The 24,853-nt window shown below is 39.0% G+C and overlaps 1 protein-coding gene across 2 annotated transcripts in view; it reads right to left on the bottom strand.

Moving 5' to 3' along the window:
* SNX2 (sorting nexin 2) overlaps positions 1-15,118 on the bottom strand; it is a 31,058-nt gene extending 15,940 nt beyond the window's left edge. Inside the window, exons 1-2 of one of the 2 annotated variants that reach the window (XM_064642604.1) lie at positions 14,916-15,118; positions 6,974-7,091 (exon numbers count right to left, since the gene is read on the bottom strand). In XM_064642604.1, the coding sequence (XP_064498674.1) occupies positions 6,974-7,091; positions 14,916-15,023 (226 nt within the window). In that variant the 5' untranslated portion in view covers positions 15,024-15,118. The remainder of the gene's footprint in view (positions 1-6,973; positions 7,092-14,915) is intronic. The other variant, XM_064642603.1, reaches the window with a different exon arrangement.
* Positions 15,119-24,853: the final 9,735 nt, after the last annotated feature.

The raw sequence follows: 24,853 nt of genomic DNA, 5'->3' as shown, positions 1-24,853 counted from the left end.
TTACTAGTAAGACTATCTTTAGTCTCTAGTCTCTCTGGGGATTAAAACAGTTCACTAAAAACTGAGTACTTTCTTCACGCTATGGACAGTTCACCCATCTTTAAAGAGGATGTAAACCTTGGCTTTTTGTTTCCACTTTCCTGCACTAACTGGTTTTCACCACTGGCAAACCACACACTTCCTGGGTATAAAGACATTTCTGTTCTAATTCAAATAAATTAACAATGCTGTGGTTCTTACTGGATGAGCATTTTCAAGAATTCTAGTTCCTTAAAAGATAACATGGACCACAGGACAGTCATTTGATACCAAGACTAACTTTCCAATTGATCTCAAATCTTTTTACAAACTAGACTTCCTGTGGCAAGTACTTCCCAAATACTTGCCAAGGCATTACAATAGATCCACTTCAAAGTACATCAGGTTACAAAAAAGGTTTATTCTGCAGTTTGGAAAAGACCTAAGCTTGCAACTTCTGCTTACATAACCCACTGAATTTTCAAAAGAAAATATGCTATCTTTCTTCCCAACTTCTTAAGGCCTTGTGAATAAAATGAATATAACTAGTTCTTACCTAACAGTTAAAAGGAGTTTTAAAGATCAGATCTACTTTAAAATTTGTGGGATAGTTCTATTGCATGTAAAAAAGCCCCATTTTTGTATTACATAGGATTGTTTCCTTCTCCAAAAGTGCCTGTAATCTATTAGCAATATAAAAATCTTCATGACCCTGCACTAGAGTCAGTCCTGTCTGTCCAGGTCTCCCTTGCATTTGGGTAGCTCAAACCTGCATTCAGCACTCCAGGTGTGGCCTCAGTAAGGCTGAGCCAAGGGGAATGATCACTTCCCTGAACCTGCTGGCAATGCTTTTCCTAATTTCCAATTATAGATTTTCATAGCATTTTCAAACTAAACTTAAAAGCAAGCACCTTTTTATATTTTCCATTTTTAATATGAACAAAGAATATCTAAATCCTTTATTTGAAAATATTTATTTTCCTAGTATTGCTTTATTCTTACGGCTAAATATTGAGGACCTTAAGCATCTGCTGATGCTTCCTTTCCTCAAATGCCATAGGAAGGACATTGCATCTTAAATCAATAAAGAATTTTAATTCAAAACCTAAGAGCAGGTGGGAAGTCATGATGAAGCTGTGACAAAAAAAGCTTTTAGAGTGGTACAACATTTCAACATCGCAAAGAGGCAGTTCTTTGTGGCTAACAGCATTCAACATATTGTTATACAAATGACTATTTCACAGAAACATTTATCAGAAAAATATATACATACATATGTAATACAGTATCTTATATACATGATATAATGTAAAATATAAAATATTTATAAAATAGAGCAATTACACTTCAATTCTCCCTTTTTTTTTTTTTATCACCAGCTATATTCCAGCACATGTGTAGGAAACAAACCATTAATCACCACTATATACTTCTCTCTACTTCAAATTTTAGACAGGTTTATAAAACAAGTCATTAAACAATTCAAAGCACACAGATTTCTTGCTTACGCTACCTGAGAACACAATCCTGTTACTGTAAAGTATGACTTCATGAAAAAACTGTGAATTTAATGTAACAAAGCAGCACTGCTATCAGATGAAACAGCAGCACTCCTTTCCAAGCACTCTTCTTCAGACTTGTATCCACACACATAAAGCAATCCAGGTTGTGCATCAAAAGAACTCCAACCAGGAATAGCGCCCTGTTTCTGTTCAGCAGACAGCTGAAGCTACTGCTAAGCTGGTACATTATTTACACAAAAGAGAAAGTGGCAAGAGCCAGCAGTTGGACAGGCAAGGAGGTTTCCTTTCAGCAGGACCAACAACATTAGAGTTTGTCCATACCAGTCTTTCTAAGGCAAATAACTGAAGACAGTCCCATGTGGTGGAGCTCCATTTGCCTGCTGGTCTTCAAGACAAGAAGAAAGATGAAAAAAATCTTCAACAGTGAGACATATCCATGAAAGCAAAAGTTCAGAAGGAGATACCCTTTGGACAGGATGTCAACCACATCCTGGTGTTGGATTCCTCATTTATTAAAGAAAGCATGACTAGATATTGTCTGTAAATAGAATAGATTACAAAGAGACCTCAGGTTGGTTGAGCAGGAGCACATTTTTATAGCTGCTGCCTACTAACCTTTTTTTTTCTGTTTTACTGGAGGAAGTGACACAGAGAAAATAGTATCTGTTTGATGGCAGTAAATCAGTCATTTTAGGAAGAAAGGAGAATTTATGCTATCCTTCCTCTTGCTACCTCTCAGCTCCAAGTCTGTGTGCCTCCCAGACATTATGTAAAACTAGAAGCATGGAATGGAAAAATCATGGAAAGGGATGATGGAACAGAGCAGGACAGGGACAAAGTTGTTGCCTGAAACAGAAGTATTAGACAGTTCTGAAAGGGGAAAAGAAGTACTAGTTTTAAATAACAACAGCAGGTTCTTACTTCTAGCTATTTTTACCCCCTCGGAAAAGCAGCCTTTTGAATAGTACATAAGCTGAACATCTATTTCCCAAGAAATAGGTTTGTTCTGTGAACTCTGACATTTATGCTTCTTGCATACATTCCTTCACTTTGAGAAACCAGATGACGTGGTCTAGATCAAAACGTTTTGTTGACAATTCATGTGCTTGTTTTGCAGGTTTGGTTTTCTTTCATGGAAATATTAATTTGTCAGGTTTCAGAGTAGAAACTATGGCACTTGTAGAAACATTTACTTGATCTGTTCATTTTAGACCTTCCCCTGAAAACCTAATATGAGGTTGTGGTTTTGTGGTGTGGCTTTGAGGGGGTTTTTGGGGGTTATGTGTGTGTGTGCAGTTTTTGTTTGGTTTATTTTTTAAATATTTAGTGTCAGTACTAGCACGGAAGATGAAATCTTGTTGCCTTCTTTTCAGTGTACTTCTTAAAAGCATATGTTCTTGCTTAAAGAGAGGTAAGCAACTGCTCTGCCCAACTTTTGGAAGAAAAACATTGAGATCCAACGGTTTTATCAGCTATGGGAGCTACCAGCCCATATTAAGCACTCCCACCAAGCTAATGCTGTAAGACTGATACACATAAATACATACTTTATAACCCATAAACAGTCTTTGTTATGGATCACTGTCAAGTTGCTTAGTGCCAAAAGCACATGAAAAGATCTCATTCTGCTGTAGAAGACAAGTATGTATGTTTACTTAACATTCTACACCCAACTACATCAAGTTTCTATCGATGTTCGAGCATGGGGCTCAATCTCACCATTAGACAGCTCTCGTTTCTTTATTTTTCACCACCAGTATTTGTCAAACATCATCTTAGAAAGTGCAAGTTTGCAATTCCTCACTAGCAGCTCATTTCAGCCCCAAGTTATTTTTACTAGTCACAGTTCTAACATTCTGACATGGCTTGAATGTTTAAATTGGCTTATCATCTTTAAAAGCTTGCTCATGTGAACACAAATTTGGAAGAAAACATAAGCAGAAACGATTGTCTAGAACAGATGACAAACTACTAAAAAAGGTTTCTCCAAGTGTATTGGACACCAAGTATCCAAGTATAATTCAGATACAAAACCAAACAGAACTGACTGTAAGAACTACTACACCTAAGTCACATCCCACAACCCTTATTGTTATACTTGGAGTACTAAGCACGACCTTAATGAGAACAGAGTTTTAACAGAACAGTCAGATATTAATAAGACCACCTTCTGACTTCAAAACTGTAGGTTCACATGCTTTTGTGCATGTTTCTTGCAGAAGAAAGCTAGAACAGAACAACTAGCAGCAAAGCATTTGCACCAAACTCTTTGTATCAGACAAATCACACAACAGCCTGACAGACACCATCAGCTACAAGCTTTTCTGCTCAAACAGGCTTAAAGTACATGCCTTGTCTAGTCCACAGAATCATCGTCTCCTTTTCTGTCTCAACTACGAGGAAAAAAGCCTAAGACAAACTTATCACAACCCAAAGGGGAAAAAAAAGAATACAACAAAAAAACAATAAAAACAATCATCACCCCAGACCCCATCACACTGACTTTTCCCCAGGACAGAGTAGCTAGATACTTGCATAACTTGATCCATTGCAAAACACCTTTCAGAGCTGAAAAAACAAACTAACAAAGATAGTAACCTTTTAGCAGAATAGGGGAGAGGCAAAATTATAATTTTCCACTTTTCCGAAGAAGGTGACAGAGCACTGACATAACTTCACAGATCTGTGCACCATCTAGGAGCACTAGAGGCAGAAGGCACAGACAGCTATGCCCTGTCATGGCATATTTGTGCAGTTATACACTGAACTTTGGGTCAACATTTTGGAAGACTAGTTTGATAACTAGTTCTTCACTGTGTAATAGCAACTTACAGACAGCCAAGTTTTAAGATACCTCCCAAAATCCCTCAACATACACCTAATACTACCTCATCTGGAGCACTGACCATTATGTCCTCTGCATATAAGAGCTCTACAAGGTAAGAAAGAGTAAGTCTTTTTTTTCTAAATAATCAACTGACTTTTATTCTAAGAGTGAAAGTGCTTAAGTGGGTTTAGCAAGACAGTTTGCTTTGTTACAGAACCAAGAACCACAGTGCAGCAGCAAACTTTACTGGTCTCTGATGACAGCTGGAAAACTCATTTCTTCCACCTTTGAAACCTAGCTTTAATAGTTCACTTATGAGTCGCTAGAGACAAAGTAATGAGTATCTAAACCATTTTGTTGCACACTCTGTCCTGTAGCTGCAACAAAAATGTAACAGCAAAGGGGGTTTAAACATAATCAAAAAAGCCAAAAAAATCCCAGGTTCTGTACTGAATTAAAACAGTACATAAAATTTGTTCTGCTTCTTGTCCTTTTCCATTAGGTTGCACTATTAGGTGGAATAATGAAAAATATTTTTAAAGTCTACAACAGCTGGAGAGGCATACTATCGCATCTCTTTATAAGTAAGTCTAAAAACTAGAATTATTTCTGACCCCTAAGCATGACTGTCCCTCCTTTCAGGAGCAACAAAGGATTTTCTTTACCTGGATTTTATAGCGTCTAGGAATTCAATATGAAGGAACAACAGAAGTTACAAAGCTGTGGAGCTTCATTTTCTTCCCTCCAGTTAAGTGTTCCTACAAGCTGTGCCAAGATAGGTTTTTCTGGAATTTCAACATGTCAAAGAAAAAAACCAGTCACACTCACTTTTAAATTAAGTCCCGCTTTCACAGAAAGCCAGACTTAAGCAATATGAGATACCTATTTTCTTGCTTCCACCATGATTGCATTTCTCACATTTTTTCTATATTGTCTAGCAAAGCAGTCCTAAGAAAGAAAAAACAGTTATACTTGTGAGTGCCCAGCACCAGAACATAAATTAGACATAGTTCTTCTGAATGTCATTTCAGAATGACAATGATAGAAAGACAGAAGTTCATCACCTGGGCTCAACTGCACTACACAAACTTCCTGCTTAGAATAGGAAACTGTGAAAAATGTCATATTCTGTCTCAGGCTCCATAAATCACACTTGTTTTTTCCTCTGTTTGAGAGTCTCAGCTGTGTTAGATGTGCTGTATGTTAGATGCCTTCAGTTCAGTGCTGCAAGCATTTTATCCTACATAGCAAGCTCAAACTCATTAAATCAGTTTTTCTGTGTGTTTTTCTCACAGCATTCATTTCAGTTGAAACAATCTGGCTACAAACATTTGTTCCTTCTGTCTGGCTCCCCTCAATATTTACTACAGCCACCTTTTTTTCTTAATATTATCCAAAGGAGAACTGGCTTTCCTAAAATATACATTCCAGATGGCTCTATGGTTATAAAAAGCTGGCTTTATATACTGAAGCTAAATAACCAAATTACTAACTAGTACTAGAAAGCTTCATTGTTAAAGAATGGATGGTCTTTATAATTCACAAGATAAGGTAAAATAAATACAAAAAACAGTAAGATTACCCCTCTATTCCCTTATTCCTTTTTTCTTTTAAAACACTTTCAGAGAGTTAGTAAACTAGTGAATACATTCTAATAGTGTCATGAGCAAACATAATTTCAAATATATGGAAATACAAATTTAGGAAGTTTAGAACAGAGGTAATGAGCATGTATATACAAGTATTTATACAAAATAGCCCAGAACTAAAGGCTATGAAGTTTCTTTTCAAATGACTACATCAGGTAATCAATGAAGATGAGATGAGGACTATATTCAAAGCAGACTGCCAGCTGACTCACTCAATATGTAGTCATACTGGATATACTAGTAATGAGATGCAACATTCAGAACCATCTTTTGACACGCATGATAGATTCCAAATATTACACCTCCTTTCTTGAATAGTTAATGCTCCTACATCTGTAACTGACAGCAACAATAACCCATGTTAGGAGAGTCAAAAAGCAACACCGAAGCAGCAACTGAGTAATGAAGCCTTAGAAATGTACAGTCTTAACAGATTACTTATCAGAAGTTTCAGTACTATCAACTGTCAGAGAGATAACCACACACTACTGAAATGATAGGACTGGTCCCATGTGCCAGTTTGTTACTTTTTCATTAAAACAAGAGTTTTAAGATGAAGGAAATATCCTCCAGTTTGCATTATTTTTTGAGTTATCTGTCTTTGTAATTGGAAAAAAGACTGGGACAGCTTATGTATAGTTATTAAGTAGAAAACAAGAATGCAGCTTAAGTCATGTTTTTTCACACAGGTTTGAACATTTTTAATCACAGAATGGTAAGTACATTATTACTATCAGCAGAACATCTATACACTCCCACGCTACACACTGACAATACACACCCCTGAAAAACTTGCATTTAGTAAACAAACTTAGCAAATGTACCACAAGAAAAAACCTGAACAACACTGTCAAACTACTTACAAGGTTTCAACTCTCCCTCTTAGAAAACCAAATTTCTTTCAGTCCAAGGGCAAAAGAGTTTGTGCAGGCACATTACAAGAAAATGGTAATTACCAGCAAAGAGGTCTTCTCTGTCGCCATCCAGCATGATTTCTGCTGGCTTTGGACCATTGGAGTTTGTGCTCAGGTCTTCTGCAGGAAGACTTGCTGGCTCCGGAGATGAAGGACTTGACTTTTATTTAAAAAAAAAAAAGTAAAATAATTAGCAGATAACCAGTTGTCATGTGTCAGTATATAAGAATTACTGCAACAAACATTTTTTTATTGCAAAGAAACAAGACAAGATGTACAGAAAGGAAGCCTTGTCAGCTATTTCCATTTCCCACTCCCAGCACAGGAACAAAGAACAAAAGATATGAGTTAGTCAACAGCTCTCAATTTCTTTGTCCAAGAGAAAAAAAGTCTCATAAGTTTCCTCAAGTTTAATTAACATGAAGCAAAAGCTGCTATCGAAATATCTAGAATAAGTTTATTAGTATCGCCAAATGTAATTTCATTATTAAGTTCCTTCTGGAAAGACTTGGATTTAAATCTGGATTTGTACATAGCCAAAAATTAATAAAGAAATCTCCAAGTGCTTTGTACCAGTTTTTCAGAGACTGAAAAAATGCATTAATGCCATCCAAATAATTAAAGACTGCCTGGAGCCTTAAGAAATTTTGATAGCTTTGCTAATGGATTACTGCCACAGAGGGTCATGTAGTACTGTACATGGAAACAAGGCTTGCCATAGATACAGTTCTTTTAATTTATTGAAAACGAGAACTTGCTCTGTTGAAGACACTCAGGAAAATTAAAGCAATATTGAAGCTGGGCCACCAAATGTATCTCTTGCTTACAAAACAAATACACACCTAATTGAAGTCAGTGTTTCACTTAGAAAATCTTCCTTGAATAAATATCTACTATGTTTACTGCCAGCAGTAGAAAATTCGCAAGACTCACTTCTCACAACTTCACCCACGATAGTTAGCTAGAGAGGTTTCAACAACAGCGTCTTTATTCATGACTGTATGCACTTTAAGGAGCATCTGTAAACTCTACCACTACTTGCTTCCTAGTTTTTGCATAAAGTTGTCATAACTTAAGCTCAGAACCAGTATTCAAAAAAGATCATAAATGTTTCACTATATACTCAAGAAACACCACAGACTAAAAAGATTTTAAAAAAGACGGAAAAATATGGAAATGTCACTGAAAAAGTCTGTCCAGATGGTATTTTCACATTCATAAATGCAGCAGAGGCAACAGTTTTAACAAACAGGTCTTCCTTATAACTGGCTCTCCAAAAGTAGTGTATGTCCTGACCCTCACATCTATCCAGACTTCAAACACCTGAAATTCTAGTACAGAAGAAGTAAGCAGAAATAGTAAAAATCCTGCCAGGCAAATTCAGACAGGGTACAGAATAGTTTTTCAAAGGAAAAATAAAGTATGAAATCAAGACTCAATTGACTTGGAAAGGTTTTCCCTGATGAAGACACAAGGAAGATACAAGCAAATAAAAGAATACAAGAAAATTTATAATCCCTAAATCAGTGTAGTAGTTTAACCCCAGACAGCCACCAAGCCCCACACAGATGCTCACTCACTCCCCCACCAGGAGGACTGGGAAGAGGATCAGAAAGAGAATCGAAGGGCAAAAGCCAGAAAACTCATGGGTTGAGATAAAGAAATAAAGAAAACAAAATATTTTAATAAAGAAAACAAAAGCTGTACACACAGGCAAGGAATTAATTCACTGCTTCCCATGGGCAGGCAGGTATTTAACTTCTCCAGGAGAACAGGGCCCCATTACGTACAGCAGTTACTTGGGAAGACAAACACCATCACTCCAAATATGCCCCCTTCTTCTGTGTTACCCTACTTTATATCCTGAGCATGACGTCATATGGTATGGGATATTCCTTTGGGTCAGTATGGGTCACCTGTCCCAGCTGGGTGTCCTCCCAACCTCCCATGCACCCCCATCTTCCTCGCTAGTGTGGCAGTATGGAAAGCAGAAGCAGCCCTGGCTCTGTGCAAGCCCTGCTCAGCAATGACAAAAACATCTCTATTTTATCTATTTTTTTAGCACAAATCCAAAACACAACCCCATTATCAGCCACTGTGAAGAAAATTCATGTTACCCAAAGCCAACACAGCCAGATTATAGTTGCAACAATGAACTGCTCCATTCAAGTGACGGAAGAGGTCATATCTCCCTCCCTTTGCCAAAAGCTGCCCCTCTCTAAGAACCCCACATATACATAGGGAAAACAATAAACAAACCAAAGTGACAATAAAAGGAGCCATCTCTCAAATTCTTGGCTGGATTTTGCCCTAGAGCCTGGAAAGAACATCAGAGAAGGAATACTTGGAAATGAACACAGGTAGAAGAGTTTAGAACCCTGCAAGGAACCAATCCACTGGTCACATGAACACTTCTCATCTCATACTAAATGAATGACAAAACGACCCCTCAGGAAATAGAGTGCTCTGGGGTAGTAAAAGGTGTATTTGTCCACTCTGTGAAGACTCTGTGAAGTATCATAAGGAGATACAACTCCTTAAGTTGTATCACAAGACTTGTAATAATTTAGATGAAATGAACTAGGAAATCTAAGAAAACCACAGTGCTTGACATGCTTCAGTGTTTTACAATTGATAGTATAGACAGTATGTGTTACATGTAATAGTCAAATGTTTTATTTTGTTTCAGAACTCAGAAGTAGCATATTTCAGAAGAAATGGTGTGTCTCTCCAGGCAGTGCTGTGTAGAGCTGTGAGTTCAAGATCTTGTACTTCAGCAAAACAGCAGAGCACAGAAATGTTTGATTTCTCTGTGAGGTTCAAGAACTTTAAAGTGTTATCAGCAAAAGTAGTTTTTCACAAAAACATTATAGATACTCCTTCCAAACCTGTTTTGATGCTACTCAACTTTGAACAGCAACCTACTTACATTTTGATAGATCTGAGGTTTAGGACACAGTGGGCGCCCCACAATACCACAGATGCAGAATGGCACATAAGTTTGTGTTTGTCAATTCACTGCCATAAAAAACAGCTCTAATACAGCCAGACACAGGGAACAAAAGCCTTCCACTTATTGTACATAAGCAGAGAGCTTTCTGCTTTATCACTTCATTGTGCTCTTGATTAATGAATGGTGGAAAAGAGCCCTTGGAGAATACTCACACCTTTAAGCTATTCCCTCAACCTATCTTCTCAGTTTTATCTGAGGTAGCCATTTTAGTTGCTGATAGTTACCTTTTGATTATACCTGGTTTCTAATCACAAAATGAAATCCTATCAGACAAAAAATTCACCTTGAACACTTAAACCTGATCAACCCATGGCATAATATGAAATACCAAATATTTACAGGCCTAAAGCAACAAGTTAACCAGAGGTCAATACAGAGCTATTCCCAATTCTAAAAAAGAAACAGATTCCTCCTAGGAATGGTTATAAGCACATGTATCTCTCTGTTGCTGAACTGGGAAAGATCCTGTCCAGTGGCATCCTTAAAGAACACCAATAATTCTGCACTACACCAGGCTTCACAGCTGTAGTTAGTATAGCAGTTACAGACAGCTTTCTCCAAATTTCATACGAGAATACTTGCAAAAGGAGAGGACTCAAATAGACCTTAAGGGCACCTGAGAAAGCTCATGAAGCAAAACTTATTCATGCAGCTGGTATAATTTGTATACAAGACAAAAAGTCTAGAAGTGACTTTTATAGGAATATTTCCAGAGAAACTGATATTCTGTCTGTGTATTATTTTTTTAATAATAATAATAATTTTTACATAATAAATTTGCATTTGTTATAAATGTTAAGTTCTGCTTTTAAGAATAGTAGATACTAAAGTTTAATTTTGCAGATAATTTATGGATAAAGTGAATTTTCAGCTGTGTACTGGTTTTGGCTAGCATAGAATTAATTTTTTCATAATGGCTTGCAGAGTTCTATGGTTGGGATCTGCAACTAAAACAGTGTTGACAATGCAGCCTTGATGTTTCAGTTATGGTTGAACTTTGTTTAGGTAGCATGAAGGCTTTCTCTATTACTCACTGCCCTGTCAACAAGTAGGCTGAGAGTCCACAAGAAACAGTGAGGGGACACAGCTGGGACAGCTGGCCCCAACTGACCAGAGGGATATCCCATACCTTGTAACACCGTGCTCAGCAATAAAAGGTACGGGGAAGAAGGAGGATGCAGAGGATGTTTGGAGTTACAGCATTTAGTCTCACTTAAGTCATCATTAGATGTGATGAAGTGTCTTCCTGGAGATGGCTGAACACAGGTCTGCCCATGGGAAGGGGTGAATGAATTAATTATATTGTTTGTGTGTGCAGCTTTTACTATACCCATTAAATTCTCTTCATCTCTACCTACCCATCTTCTAACTTTTACCCTTCCAATCTTCTCTCCCATCCTGCTGGCAGGAGTCAGTGAGTGTGTGGGGCTCAGCTGCCAGATGAATATGGTATCTCCTGGTCTATTAAACTTTCTGTGGCTCTTTGGTATTTTTAAACAGCTGTCATTCTCAGATAAGATAAATTAAGGATGGAGTTAAATATCTTCGGAAACATTTGGGACTTTATACGAAAAAGACAACATGTAAAAATTTATTAAAAATTATTCATGGTCTGAACACTACATCAGCTTGTTTTTAAGAGTTTTGCAATGAAGTTTTAGTTTTTTCTCTTCTAAACACACATAACCCTCAGGGAACTACAAAACCCCAGAAAGACACAGCCCTGAACATATCAGAAACTGGACTTGATAATTCCGAATAATCTGATGATTTTGCACAGCTAGTGCTATTCAGATTCTCAAAAACCAAAAAAGCACCAATCAGCATATTAAGCTATTCCAGTTACAGTCTTCTACATATGCAAGCTAAAAGACAGGACCCCAATTTTGCCTTTTTATCTCTACAAAGTACAGTTAAAATGGCTGAATAAAATGGCTGTCAAAGGAGTTAGTAGTTAGTGAAAATCTGCATATCAGACAAGAAACAGAAGATGAGACTAACATAAAAGCTCAAGGCCCAGACACAGACAAACAGCATAGCTGTTTAGAAATTTTAAACTGTCTTGATGCCAAGGATTCACAAAATGTCACAAACATGTCCATTTCCTGCAATGTACATGGCCGTGAAATTTCTGAATGACTGGTGAGCTGAAAATTAAGTGAAGCATTCAATAACCAAGATACCAAACGGCCAGGACATCCAGGTATGCAGGACAGTCAGGATCCTTCCTTGTTTTCTTGAAAACAAGTTTCTGGTGAGAGAGCCAGGGACCCATTCCAATACAAGGGCAATAACAAGCTTAATTTTCTTTTATTGTTCATTATGTTTGGAGGCAATAACTAAGCATCTTATAGCTCTGACTTACGAAGAAACAAGAACAAGTTCTCACATTTTCTGCTCGCTGAAATTATAGCTCTAAATGTTTGGACATCCACCCTCCTCTTAATAGTAGGGTCCACCTCAAACTAGTTCAACTACTTGTCTGAATCCTACCTAGCCTCCTTCAGTCAAAATACAGTAGGCTGACAAAAGGTGACAATCATATTATAGTTGTTCAGGTTAACACAGCTCATTGTCTGAAACGGAGTTACAGGAGCTCACAACTCACAGCATGGGCAGAGAGAACAGATTCAACAGCAGGACAGTTTTATTTCCAGCAGAAAGTAAGCAGCCACATAGGAGCAATGTCTACATGCTTCCATTACAGCCTGGATTTAACATCAAGCAACAAGACACACACTTCCAGTAGAATTACACCCATTAATCCTGGATACAAACTCAGCTTTCTACAAAAGTACCGCACAGTATTGAAGGACTTAGTATTTTCCTCTCAGATATTCCAATGGGGTCTTGACTGCTTCCTCAATAATTGCCACTGTTAAATTGAATGACTACCATTAATGTCATCTGGGGTTATCTACTGTTTTGCCTCCTATGCAAAAACCAAATATATATTGCAGATCTTTGACATACACCAATAAACTGGCAATAAGATTACACACCCTGCCCTAAATGACATCCTTGATAGATTACCACATCTACTGCTTACTGATCATTTTCAAGTTCCTCCATGTATTTTTCCATTACAGAAAATCACGCTAAAAGCAAATGAACAACTTCAAGATGAACCAGTTGGGAACCCTTTCAAAGTACCACAGCCTTCATATAAGCTGGCTTTGGACCTCACTGTCTCTTGCCACACTCTCACCTCTGCTATCAGCAAACAAATACAGGATCAACTACAAAAAGCGTGATTCTCTTGTTGCAACAGAACTCCCACTGCCATTTATGATCAGCTGCTTTATGAATATTTACCAGATTAAAGTAACACTCAAGATAGAAGTTTAACTAAGCCCACATCATGAGATAATCATTATTCTGTGGACTGTAGTACCCTATAAGCTGCATTCATCAATCCACGTTCAAGCTAGTGAGAAGCCTAAAGTCAATTTTCATGACCTCTTTCTTACAAATTTGCCAGAAAAAAAATCACATGGTTAAGGCACTTCTCCAAATGCTGTAGCTGACTAGATGTCAAAAAAAGCTTTACTGACACAGCTTTTTAAAAGCTTCTCTTCAAGCAAAGAGGCTTCCCCTTTCTACTTAAGGACTGTCTTCCAAACCGACTGTGTACACACACAGCAGCAGCAAAGGGGAACTCTCAGCCAAAACAACTGATACAAAGTGTTTCTTTGCCAGTTTTTGCAGTTAGAAGAGTTTTCAGTAACTTTTTAATCATTAGGATGAGGACTTCTCCTTGTTACTGTGATTCATACACTAAATTTATCTTATCTCCTGCGGCTTTAATTCTAGATCACGGTGAATGAAGATGTTAATGTTACACTACAGTCTTTCTCAGTGCACACAACAAGACTCCAGCAATACACAATGTCACACAGAGATGCACACAAGTCTACTCATATAACTGCAGGTTCACATCATTTCCTATTCCTTTACAGCATTTTTCCACAGATCTTTTTCTATCAATGCACAGATTATGCATCTATAAAAAGAAAGAAAAAAAGACAGTGGCTTGAGAGAAGGCAAGTGACTTTAAAATCCATTTAAAAGCCTCTTTGTACAGTGGGCTTTTTTGCTGTTAAGGACAGGCAACAGCCAGAGTAAAAACAAAGAAACATATACTGATCCCATTACTGTAAAGGTCAGGGATAGAAAACTCTTCAGGAAAAGAGGAACAGAAAGATTTCCTTTTTAAATGGGTAACTGCGCACAGGAAAAACCAAAGTTCTTCCAGAAGATAATGGCAACACACAGAGGCGAGACGTGACCACAACAACTCGCCAGGGAAAGCTCGCACTATAAGGGATGAACACAGAAAGCATTTCTCATGTCTCCTCATGCTCCTTTTCCAGCAGGTCCCAGCAGCCGCCGCAGACAAGAACTGCGCCGACTCCCGTGGAACAAACCTCAGAGAGAAATAAGTTTTTGCAAATTTTCGCGAACTGGAAGAGGGTGAAGCCTCGGAAAGAGGCCAAACAAAGAAAATGGGCTGTTATTAATCCCCTCAAAGTCCAAGGTGGGAAGGAGAGGACGGACACGCACAGACCAGCGAAACTGGAAAGAGGAAAGGTGGGAATATTTGTTACCCCAGCAGCACAAAAAGGGGCTAAGAGGAGGGAAAGCGGCGGCCCGGGATAGCGGCACTCCGAGACAAGAGTTGTGGGTTTCTTTCGGCGGGAGGAGCCCCGAGGGGATCCCCGCGCCGGGAGGGACGCGTCGAGCGGCCGCTCCCGGGGCACGAGCGGAAGACCTGGTGGGTGAGGGGCTGCGGCGGGGCGGGGGGCAGGGGCGAGGGACTAGCGGGCTGACAGGGAGGGGACGAGATGGGACGGGAGGGGACGGGACGGGACGGGACGGGAGGGGAGGGGAGTGGAGGGGACGGGAGGGCCCGGCGGGCGCCGACCCGGCTGCGAGGCTCGGGGCGCGCAGCGGCGGGCTGCCTCTTCTCACCTCCAGGGTGGACACGGTGCTAGTGAAGAGGTCCTCGCCATCCTCCAGCTCTTCGAGGTCAGCGAGCCTCGCCTCCCCCAGCGGCGGCGGCTCCCGCTCCGCCGCCATCTTCCCGTGCTGCCCGGCCCCCGCGTCACGTGACCGCGCCACCGGCCCCGACGGCACGTGACCGGGGCGGGGGCGGGACCGGCGGCTTCTCCATCTCTTCCCGTTTTCATCCCCGTTCCTCTCCCAACCCCTTTCCCTTCCCCATCACCCTCCCCATCCCTTCCTTTCTCCTCAACCCTTCCCCATCCGCTTCCCCATTCCCTTCCCTTTCTCCATCTCCTTCCCCATCCCTACCCCCTTCCCCATCCTCTGCCTCATCTCCTTCCCCTTCCCCTTCTCCATCACTTGCCCCATCCCCATCTCCTTTCCCATCCTCATCCCCTTCCCCTTTCCCATCCCTTCCCCTTTGCCATCCCCTTCTTCATCCCCTCCCCTTTCCCTATCCCCTTCCCAACTTTTTCCCAGTCTCCATCCCCTTCCTCTTCTCTTTCCTCTCCCCATCAGGTGTAGGACCTTACACTTCGCTTTGTAGAACTTCATGAGTTTTGCACAGGCCACCTCTCAAGCCTGTCCGGGTTCCTCTGGATGGCATCCCTTCCCTGCAGCATGTCGATTGCACCACTCAGCTTGGTGTTGCCAGTGAACTTCCTGAGGGTGCCCTCGATCTCACTGTCCATGTCACCAACAAAGATGTTGAAAAGTATCAGTCCCAGTACTGGCTGCTGGGGGACACCAATTGTCGCTAGTCGCCATATTTATTTCCAAAAAGTTGTAAATATGTAAACAGAAATACATGTCATCTTGAAAACGTGGAGTACAATGCATAATTTTGGCTGTATTGCCTAAGCTCACAATGTCATAAATTGTGGAGAGCTCTGTCCTGAGAGATGTGGACTGCTAAGTCCGGAGAGAATGTCCCTCATACCTGCCAACATCTGAGAACATTTCATGCCTCAGTGCTTTGAGTGAGACCTGGTAAATCTACCACTCAGGAGAACTAAATTAGTGTTGAAGCTCAGGAACCCCAAGTTTCCAATTGCAAGTAGCAAAGAAGTTACCAAACAGAGGAGATTTAAGAGCAAGAATTAAAATAAATAAATAAATAAAAAGGACAATATCTCTTCTTAGATGTGTAGAAGCAGATGGAAAAGGAACAGCCAAGCTTTCCCATTTTCAAATCAGAAAAAGTTATCTGCTATTTTAGTAAAAGATGTATTTTGAGACCGACACAGTTACAAAATTACCGTTACTAAAAGCTATAGTAACTTGCTTGTCTTTTACCAGGTTGGATAGCATTTTTAGGTTTCAGGGTAACAGGACATTTTGCAGCATATCAATGTTTCCCTTTTCCATACAAAACAAGATACCAGTGCTGCTAGCTTGTTTCCCATGACCGTGAGGTGAAATATACTCTATCTACATTTTTACTCTGTTCTTAAGCTCAGCCTATTGCTTTCAGTATGTCTCTAAATAAGATTTAGATGTCTTTTAATGTTTAAAAATTCAGAGTAAGAAACTGAAAAAAATCTATTCAAAATATACAAGTCTTTTCTACCCAGAAGTGCAGTTCTCTGGCATTACATTTTTGTGGATGACACCATCATTATATTCTTACGGCCTTTCCAATTTCTTGTGGTATTCCCGTTCTGCTATGCTGTTCCTAAAAACTTTTCAAATAACTGGCATGTGCATGCTTCATCTAGATACTAGGATTTAATCTCCTCAATAATAATCAAGTGTCCTTGATTATACTCTTAGGTATATCACCATAATTTTATTTTTTGTGATTAAAAAGATCATAAGATATGTATTTTTTTTTACTATTTCTGGCTAGTGTACTAATCTAGCATAGTATTTAGGTGTTTAATAGTTTTCCACTAGACTGACTAGTTTTCTGACTTCATCAAAATTCATATCTATGTCTTTAACACGCATGCACCTGGGCTAAAAATCAGCTCTCTCATACCTTGAAGTACTCATCTTTCCACCAGCTGAGCATGCTCCAGAATCAGAATAAACGAAGTGTAAGCAAGATGTCACCTGTGGGTTTGTTTTTGAGTTTCGTGGTGGGTTTTTTTGTTTTGTTGTTTGGGTTATGTCACTCATAAAGAAAGGTACCTAAGAAGTTTAGCTTCTCTGATTCAAAGTAACATTGTAATTACAGGTCAGGCTAAAGAGGTCTGTGGCCACAGAAATCTATTATAGATATTTATCTCTTGCAGCAGAAGGGTCAAGGAATAATGTATGGATAACTACAGGAGCTGAATTTTTAGCTAATTGAGATTTAAGTTTGAAAAACTGGATTGGTAAATCTGCATGGGAAAATAATCCAAATTAGAGAAAAGCAATCAAGAAAATAAATTGGAAAACAATTAGTGCTGCAGGGAAATTTAGGGTGAACGCAAAAAACCAATCACATATGAGATTGTTATGCGTTACTGAAAAAACCAAAACCCCAGTTTAAAGCCAAGCCTCGTCCCCATCAGTGCGAGTAACAATAGGTATGGCACTCCACAAATACATAACAGCTGTCAACTCTACATCATGCTACTAAGGCAGAATCTAAGACAGAGAATAGGGAACTACCCATGTGTCCCAATGGAAGCTGCAATCATCCCTTCCTTTGCAGCCAATAAATCCACCTCTGTAATGCTATCTGAGATGGACATGAATTAAGTCAAGAACCCCAAAGTAGAAGTAGAAATATCAAGGCTAAGTTTACACGTGGAACTTCTATATGTGTCATGTGCCTGCTTTAGTTACGTGGTTACATGACAATGTTTCTATAGGAGCCCTCTTCCCAAGGAATATTGACTGCACAGTTACACTGTTTTTTCTTATTGTTTCCTAACAGCTCTGTACTTCATTTATAATATGCACTTCCAACCCTATCCTGAAGATAAAAAGATTTGTCTCCTCACAAGCATTTCTCAGAGGTTTGTCACTACCAAATCAAAGTGTTTCACAGGCATTGATGAATTTTATCTTCAGAGGATTTCTGTGGGAATATGATGCCCATTACACAGACAGTGAGCAGAGAAGGAAAAATTAAAACCTGAAGTGTTCACTAATTTGAAAGCCCTAACTGAGGCAGCTGGGATTTGGTTTTTTTCTAGAATACCTAACATTTCATCAGTTTCTTCTCATAGACAGCATTCCCCAGTATCACAGTACTAGCCTTATGCTCACCCATTTTTAGGAGTGGCCTTTTATTTCTTTCCTTCTCTATTCTGTCCTTTCCTTTCCCTTTATTGGCCTTTGTCAAGCCCCATACTTTCTTGATTAGCCTTAGGAGACATTGAGAACTCTCCAAAAATGGTAATTTCTGGTTTTGGCCCGTCAACTACTAGTTCCTCCAAGTCAATACATCTGCCTCACAAAACTTTCACCTTACTTCTCCTGATTCTGTCCACAGCATTTCTAGACTCTGCAAGCCTTTGTAGTTCATCCCTTCAGAGGAGATTGGGAAATCAAAATTGCGTTCTACATAAACACTCTTTGGAATTGTTGCACAATAATAAGCTTCCTTTGTTCATGCAGAATGAGATTTCACTCAGGAGTATAATCTTGTCAATTTTAAATGGCTTTTAAAAGGAACAGTACAACAGTATTAGGCCTCTGTGTCATTTTCCTGGTTTAGGTCTCAGAGGTGAAGGTCACAGAGGCTGAAGCATTGAAACAGCTACAAGAATTTATGTAGATTTAGGCAATATACCATTTTTTATCTTGCTTCTGTCCATCTGTCAAAAACTATTAAATTAGATACCAAATAAAGATGACAATGTTCTAAGCAATGTGAATCAACGTTTACAATCAAATATGACTGATTTTTGTAATTCTTACATGTCAGTCTATCTTAGTATTACACTTAATATACTTAGTATAATAGCCACTCTAATATTGTGTTATTTTAATAACTGAAATATCAATGAAGCTGGAAGAAATTTATTACTTCAAAGAAGCTATTCCGGAAGAGAGAGTGACAGTGAATTATACAAGTCAAGATCAGCCCCCTGGTTTGGATTTGCAGGGAGCCACATGGGATTATCTAGTCCATTTGCTGAAAAATGTTTGTTAAACCTTTTCTTCAGCAACTCCAGTGATGAAGACCCCAAAACCTCTACAGGCAATGTGCTTTAATGCTTTGCTCTCCAGGATCAGAAAAGATATTCCTTGTACCTAACCTCATGCTCTGTCACCACCAATTAAACATCCTCATATGAAGTATTACTTTGTAGTAGCATGACACTGGGCTTGTGATTATATTCAGAACTGATGCTGGTCTCATTTTCTATCTGTGAAGTGGTTTAGTCAGACTTCAGAAAAAATCTCACATTCCCTATGGAATTTTTTCTTTCTTTTTACTGCCCTTTACTTCAATCTGTTTTGTACCTAACCTATAATGATTAACATAAAACGTTTCATTAGCTTTCTTGTGAAAAAATCATAAAAGATAAATGTTCAAGAAATATTGAAGGAATACTTCCTCACTAGGAGATATTGCAAAAAAATGACTAAATACAGTGTGCTTAGAATTAGAGATGGGTTTCTAAGATTTTTTTTCCAATTTATAAAATATTAAAAAATGAATATTTTATTATTGTATAGTGACTGCATTAGGACGTAACAGTAAAGCCTTGCAGTGAGTCAGCCTTCCTAAGAAAAATTTACTATATCTGTGCATTTGATTCATTTGCCCACTCGTTCAGTCAGCCAAATGAACATTACACTTCAGATCATGATGATTGTTCTTCTGTGAACAGAAGAACACCATCTTTCCATCTGGGTATTTAATTGCATATTTTATAAAAAAATAATTTGTTTGGTCACCTTTCTTTGCCAGTGAGTGGTCAATGTCTTCTTTTATTACAGAAAAATAATTTTTATATATATAAAAGAGACTGGTTCTCTTTTCAGTCAGATGTTTCACCTGTCTTTGGACTAGTGATGGGTACTGCCCTCTATCAAATAAGGGAATGGCAGTTCTTGCTCCCTAGTTCATCTAATGTTGCAGTACACTTAAATATAAAACTCTATAGTTCATTTATATTGGTTGCATGTTTACCCTGTTGCAATAGTAAGATGATGTAGAAGAGTAGTAGTTTTTTCTGTCTTGATAAGCACTAATGGCAGGTGAGAACTAAGCAAGAAACATTGGTTACTGTGATATACATTTGTCTGCAATTCAGATTGTCCTCCACTGTTCATGCTTTACAAGAGAGAGAATGGCTTCCAGCAAAGTTTTGGTTTTATTTTACACTGTTAACCTTACATCTAAACCAGGCCATTGATGAGAGACACAGCAGCATCTGAGATATCCTGATTTGGTTTAGGCTTCAGTCACTCAATCCCTGACAGCTGCCTGTCAAATCTCATGGGTTGTGTCCCAATAAAGGGGTCATGCTGGAAATAAATATAAGGATACGGTCACCAGGCGGTAGACCTGAGACATTCCTTGCCAAAGTAGAAGGCGCATGTTTAAAAGGACCCAGAACGGATGGAAATGGGACAGCACTTGCCTGAAGCTAACCCTTCTTCAACCATCAGTTTCTGTCCACAGAGAGAAGCATAGTCTTAGTCATATTAAAGGGAGCTAAGGCTTCCTAATCACACTGCCCTTGTTGCCCACACAGAAGCAGCCCTGTAGCGTTTAACATCCTGCTTTGCAGATGCTGCTGAGCTCTTTGGACTGGAAGTCAGCTTAAAGAAGACAGAGGTCCTCCATCAACCTGCACCTCAGGAAGTCCCCCATCATCCCCACATCACCATTGGCCAATCGGAGCTCAAATCAGTCCAACAGTTTAATTACCTAGGTAGCATCATCTCCTCAGATGGTAAGATTGACGGAGAGATAGACAACAGATTAGCAAAGGCATATAGTGCTTTTAGAAAACTCCACAAAAGAGTATGGCGTAATAAACACCTGAAGAAAAGCACCAAGATCAGTGTTTACAAAGCCATAGTGTTGTCGACTCTCTTATATGGCTCCGAATCATGGGTCATCTTCCGCCACCACCTGCGTGTCTTAGAACGCTTCCATCAACGCTGCCTCTGTACAATCCTAAACATCCACTGGTCAGATTATGTGACCAACACATCTGTTCTAGAACAAGCAGCTATCACAAGTATTGAGGCCATGTTGATGAGAACACAGCTGCGTTGGGCAGGGCACGTCTCCAGGATGAAGGACCACCGCCTCCCTAAGATCTTGCTTTATGGTGAACTTGCCACTGGCTGCCGCATGAGAGGAGCCCCGAAGAAAAGACACAAGGACTCCCTGAAACAACATCTCAACCTTGGCCATATTGATCACCATAACTGGTCCACCCTGGCCTCAAATCGGGAGGCCTGGAGACACACGATCTATAACGCTGCTGTCTCCTTTGAGAACACACGCAGGATCACCCTCGAGGAAAAAAGGTAACGCAGAAAGAACCGTGTATTGCAGAATATACCATCTAAGGAGTCTTTCTGCTGTGCCTTTTGCAATTGGATATGTCTGTCACGTATTGGCCTCATAAGCCACCAGCGTGCCTGTAGCAAATGTGGATAGAGCCTTCCCAAATCTTCGTTCGCGAAGCCCAGCCATGATGATGAAGGGTTCCTAATTGCCAAGTAATTATTTGTTCAACTTCAGCCCAGCAAAATTTTTGGGTCATGTAATTGCAGGCCCATGCTCCATGACTAAGTCAATTTTATACATTTCTATTAATGCAAAGCTGTCTTGAGCTGCTTTCCTGTTTTCAGAGAAGGTAAGGAAATCATGTATGGTGTGCGGTTGGTTCCAAGTAAGGTATGAACATTTGCAGAGTTTTCTTAATCAATTTTAACTCATTTTGTCAGAGTTTTGTCATTGTAATTCATTTTGTCATTGTTACAAGATTTTTGATGTTAAATCACTAAAGCCAACATCTAGTTTTTGCTATTCTCTAATTTGCTAGGACTTTCAGCTAGAGCTAAGAATATCAGAAGCCATCAGTCTTCTTAAAGATTCACGTGCAATCTTAAAGGCTGTCTGAGTGATATTTGTATCAATTCATTTGAGTGAATATTCTTTGAGTCCTTTTTTAGAGCTATCTGTTTATATTGATGTTTTGAGTTGTCCTAATTCTTTCATCAAAAACTGCATGACACAAGAAAAACAGAACAGTGGGAAAAGGAGGCTGGACCTTTGGTACAGTGTCAGAGACAAGTCAGTGCACAATATCAGTTGGCGCTGTCCCTGTGTGGCACATAAAGAATTATCATTTGAAAATCTGTCTGGTTAGAGAAAAGGTTTCATGTTATGTAATTTTTCTTTAATGGATTCCAGGTTTCTTCAGCTGCAGATCATTTTCTTCTCTTCAGATGGGGTACAGGGTTAGAGGTTTTCTGCAGCTAATTTCTGGTACTGCATTAGGAACTGCTCTATGCCTCCTGACTCTTACCATCACTGATTTACCAGTGATAAATGTAACATTGCCATTCAATTTTGTCTAATTTGTTCGGGGAAGATTTAATCTAGTGAGAATATTAGAGTCAGAATGATAATGAAAACAGTTTCAGAGAAAAAAATCCCAAATTAATTGAACAAACAAACAAAAATCTCCGCAAAAAACAGAACACCCCCCAAAACCCCACACAAACCAAAACCAAACTCCCTTCCCCTCCAAAAAAACCAAACAAACCAAAACAACAACAAGCAAACCAACAATTCATTTCCAAGTGTCCATTTGTAGAGGAATTTAAATAAAAGAAATAAAATCACCTGCTGAAAACAAGCACTTCATCAAAAAATTCCTGTAACCAGAGCTACATCTCAGTGTACCTCTATCAATCAGCAGTACTATATCAATCCAGAGTAGAACTTACTAAGACGAGACCTTGAAATAGTTTTGTGTTAACACTTGGTAGGTGAAGAAAGTTTATATTGTCTTTCTCTTTCAAAGAGTTACAATTCTTGAGCTAATCTTAGTTTAGAAAGTTTTAAGAGGGAGCAGGGCAGGATGTGAATGAAGCAGAAGGTTTTGCTTGTTTGGTTTTTTTTTTGTGGAGAATTATGGAAAAACCTGAAGGTAGAGAATGTGGCAGCATGGAAGAAAATGGAAGTGACATGCAGCAAAAAATGGTAAACAGCCTCTTAAGTTCACCACCATAAACTTAGGAGATCTGTATTGTTCTGCCCAGTCTTGAGCCTATGGGAAGGAAGCTTATTTCCCTGCTTGCTTGGCACAAAGCAGAGGCTGTGTGACAATTAAATACACCAGCCTACTCCTATGCTGTAGGACCCCAGCAATGAGAGCCTTGTTCTGTCACAAGGTGGTTGAGAGCTTTTGGTTGTTACCATAGGAACAAAAGAAGATTTTACCAGTCACAGTACTTTTCTAAAAGGTTTGCATTCTTAAAACATAAACAATAGTGTTGGTTAGATAAGGACCAATATTTCTTATTTATGTTCCAGACACAGGAGGCAATGTATTTTGTATGATCTCATGACTTTGAAGCCATTTCTAGGGAGGCACCAATAGAGTCTCTGAAGAGGGTCAGCTTTTTGGCTTCCAACTGTTCCTGCACTGCAATTACGCATATACAAAAGCAGGGAGGTGTTGCATCTGTTCTTATTTAGCGTTTAGTGCTTTAAAACAGTTTGCCCCTCTCAGCCTGCTGAGTGCCTTTGATTTGAGGTAATTCACCTAGATTTTAAAGCAGCAAACAAGAGAATGGAAATGTGCTCTCTGAAACCTGTGTTGGAATTTTAAGAACATACATGTCCAACACATCATTCCAAACCTCTTCACTTCACTTCTCCCTTTGTGTTTTCATATGCATTTGGGTACAGTTTACACTTCATAACTTTAGCTGCCTAAAAGGTAGCAATCTAACAAAAGCTATTTCAGCTTAGTTTGTAGGCTGTTGAAGGAGACAGTCAAAGAAAAAGATGATTTCTCGTGCATGCTATCTGTCTTTAGCTCTTAAGATAGGACGGATTGGCTGATGAGCGCCTATTTCCATTGCCAAGGGAGGATGCTTACTCATAGGTAGATGCTTGATTTTAAAACAACTGTGATTAGGTGAGAAAATCTAATTCAGCAAAACATACGTATATATCTTAAATTATAAACTGATTAAATTAATGAGCCTTAATCTTAAATGCAGCTTTCTGGCTAATCATAATATTTATCATAATAAAAATTATAAAGTGGCTGTTGAATTAACCTGAGGTAAAATACTATCAATAATACTCTATCCAAAATTAGCCTGAGAAAAAATTTCTTCCCTGCCCTCCAGACACACTGGTGCATGTCTGCTGCTGCTTTAGAAAAACCAGAACCCTAAAATTAAAGAAAACAAAAAGCACTCTCAAAAATATCTCTCAAAATGTTTGCATTTGCATGGATTAAGAGAGCTAAGCACCAGAAAAAAATAGTTTCAAAATGTCTCTGGTAATTTTTTTCAGAGTACAGTCTCCAATCCACAGAGATTTTTTTTCTGCTTTGTGAACATATAAGATAAGGGCATGTGAAAGTAATTTTTCATTGAAAATTGCTCAGTGGATATGCATGAAACAGAATTTGCTTTATTTCAAAGTTTCACAGCCCAAATGCAGCTGTAATTTGCATCATTTACAATTTTGCTGTAAAGTGACTTGGACCATCTGTCTACATTATAGCCAGACCAGGCAAAAGATAAGTAGGAAAAATTATAAACTTCTAACAGAATTGATTTCCACCAAATAGCACTGTCTCTGGCTGTTATAACAATTAGTTTATCAATTTAATGTTGATTATGGCTTTCCCAATAAGTAACGGGAAAACTTGCAAATATCCACTGAACAGCAGTGCAGAAAATTCTGGCACTGTTGCCACTAGAGCTGCTACAGTATTTAATACATATATTTGTGTATCTAATAC

The sequence above is a fragment of the Pseudopipra pipra genome, chromosome Z, assembly GCF_036250125.1.
Source record: "Pseudopipra pipra isolate bDixPip1 chromosome Z, bDixPip1.hap1, whole genome shotgun sequence".
Classification (NCBI taxonomy): Eukaryota; Metazoa; Chordata; class Aves; order Passeriformes; family Pipridae; genus Pseudopipra; species Pseudopipra pipra.
This window is presented reverse-complemented; position numbering and strand designations above follow the sequence as displayed.